Genomic DNA, 2,672 nt, shown 5'->3' on the forward strand with positions numbered 1-2,672 from the left:
GTTTTCTTGCTCCAGCACAACCTCATCTTTGTCCCCTCATACAGACAGGAAAAAAGAAAAAAAGTTTTACTACAGCTTTTTCTACATAAATGGAAAGAATAAGCAGTTTAATGAGGTGAACATCTGCTGCAACCCAGCCTTGAGAGAGGATTTCAGCACGGTTATGTGCTGATGCTGGACAGTCAAATCCAACAGACAAAAGCATCCCTATGATGTGGTACAGCAGTTGAGAAAAGAACTGGTTTGCCCCTCCCAGACATTTTAGTTCATTTTCTTGCGTTTCCTTTGGTTCCCTGATGCCTTCTGCACAGGCAAAGGGAGAGAGAGAGTGCCCAGCTTGTGGTTTTGATCATTCTCAAGTTCTGGCAGCCCCTTTGCCCTGGAGACCTTCAACCGCATGGCCTTTGCGATGTCCATCATCCTGGAAAACACCAGAGAAACACTGTGTGAGTGGGGTGCACAAGTCTTCTGTACCATGATACTGCAGAAAAGATCAACAAACAGGTTTTTGCCACAGGGGAGAAGCCAAAAGGCACCAGCAAGCAGGATGTGTTCTTTGCATATCAGGGATACTATGGAGGCAGATGCGGGAAGTATTCAAAGACTATGAGGTAGAGCCTTCCTGAAGAGGCTAGAAAGCTACTGAGCTCTGCACCACCACCGTGGATAGCATTCTAAACCCACATTGCTTTACTCAAGCTGACTTGAGAGAAAAATAATGCTGCTCTCCACTTCCTTACAAAGAGAACAGGCATTATTTGTGTTCAGATGCTGCTGCTGGCAGCCCATGGTTGCTTCCCAGTGCACTCATCTCTTGTGTGTTGTATGATGAATGGAACTTGGTAGAGCAAGAACATCTCTTAGCACCTAAAATTCAGCATCCTTAGCTGAAAGAAGAGAGGCTTGGCTGAGATGCGTAGTGTGAAGAGTTTGGACAAGGCACAACGAGAACACACCTGCATGCTTGTCCAACAAAGAGCACAAAGTGCAACTGAAGGGAAGCTAGCAGGGAAATAGATGGTCCAGCTTCAGCTGGGGTCTTGAGAACACTCAAGTCCCAGAATCCTCCCAGCTGATTTTGTTATCTTTGAAAGACATACAGATTGAGTTGGGAAGGGTTCTTCAGTTGAACTTTCCACTCCAAGCACAGATCATCCCATCAGGGAACTTAGGGCCATGTGTCTGTCCTCAATTTTTCCAACAGGTCTCAGCCTCCTCCACCCTTTCATCACCAGCATCCTATGCCCTGTGTTCCCAGCTCCAGTACAGTAGTTAAGAGCAAAATCTGGGTATCAACTGCAAAAACCAACATGGATTCCTTAAAAAGCTTAATTACAACAAGGGAAAGAAAAAGAAGGAAAAAAAAGGGAAAAGGGGGGAATGAAAAAAGGAAAAAATAATGAGAAAGAAAGAAACCAAGAAACAGAAGATGGAAACCAATAGCAAACACCGCTGTTAAACCCACTACTACACATCAAAGAATAAAGAGTGTAAATGGGGACAAAATCAGGAGTAATTGCATCATGGCTGACTAGGGAGCTTGCAAAACCAGGAGGTGACTAAGGGCTCAGATTACCTCCAGATATTTATGGACCGTAACATTATACCCCTCAGCCAGAAAACCCAGGATATGCCACAATGTTTTCTGAGTTGCAGTGAAAGGTTTGTGTTCCTCCACAGCTCCTACCCAGCTGCACAGTCACTAAACAGTCTTGCTAAGACCACAGCCTCAGTGACTGAGTTAGAAAGCACATGTCCTTGGTGTAACCATCACCCACAAAACAGGACAGGGTGGGACACAGATACTAATAAGCATGGCTGAGCAGTCACTAACAAGGCCACCTGACCCCTTCCCAGACAAAATTAATTAAAAGGTGCCTACTGAGTTACGTCTGCTTGCTGGGAGGCTTCCCATCAAGCACAGTGCACTTGTTGAGCATTTCTCTTCGATTCCTGATTTTTTCTGCTGGGGCCTGAGAGACAGTACTGTGCAGCACAAACTGGAATAGAACTCCTGGAGACAGGGGAGCTGGCAGCAGCCTCCGACTGACATCTGCTGGGAAAAGCAGGTCTTGCAGCTAATGGCAGGTGCATGACACGTATTCCTTCATAGAAAATTGAAGTCTAGGGAGCAACTGCCCCCAAGAACTAACACAGCAAGGGTTCTTTGCCCTGAAGCTTATTCTGCAAGCTGCTTTCTACCCATTCACCTTCACTAGCCGTGATTTGGCAACGATTTCAAATACTATGGCCAGTATTTCTGCCTACAACCTCTCCCCGTGATGCTTGTTGCAGAGTCCCCAAGTTTATCAGTATTACAGAAACAATTTTCTTGGAGCTGAGCCCAGAATGGATTAATTTCAGGGGCCTGGGGTTCTTCCATGTAAACACAACTACAAGCTCAGAGTGCGACTATGGAAGAAAACCCCCATTTCTAGTTTTCCTGTTACAGTCAGCTGCAAACCTTACAGGTACCTTTAAAGTACTACTTACACCCAAAGTGGTACCTAACAAGGACTGGAGCTCTGCAGGACAAGGGACACAGAGGGCAAGAAGGTGAAGAGTGCTGTGATTTGTCATGCAAGAAACAGAGCTGAGTGTCAGTGAACAGGTCCTGTTATAGAATCTGCCCCACCTGGCCACTTCTACGCTGCCTGCCTATATCTCTTTCC

At 45.9% G+C, this 2,672-nt stretch overlaps 1 protein-coding gene across 1 annotated transcript in view; it reads right to left on the reverse strand.

Moving 5' to 3' along the window:
• Nucleotides 1–261: 261 nt before the first annotated feature.
• Nucleotides 262–2,672, reverse strand: part of POLR1E (polymerase (RNA) I polypeptide E, 53kDa) — a gene marked incomplete at its 5' end in the record, with an annotated part of 15,627 nt that continues 13,216 nt past the window's right edge. The window contains one exon of the mRNA XM_010015871.1: nt 262–421. Coding sequence (XP_010014173.1) covers nt 262–421 — 160 coding nt within the window. The remainder of the gene's footprint in view (nt 422–2,672) is intronic.

This window comes from Nestor notabilis, unplaced genomic scaffold, assembly GCF_000696875.1.
Source record: "Nestor notabilis isolate BGI_N333 unplaced genomic scaffold, ASM69687v1 scaffold6566, whole genome shotgun sequence".
In the NCBI taxonomy this organism is placed as follows: domain Eukaryota; kingdom Metazoa; phylum Chordata; class Aves; order Psittaciformes; family Psittacidae; genus Nestor; species Nestor notabilis.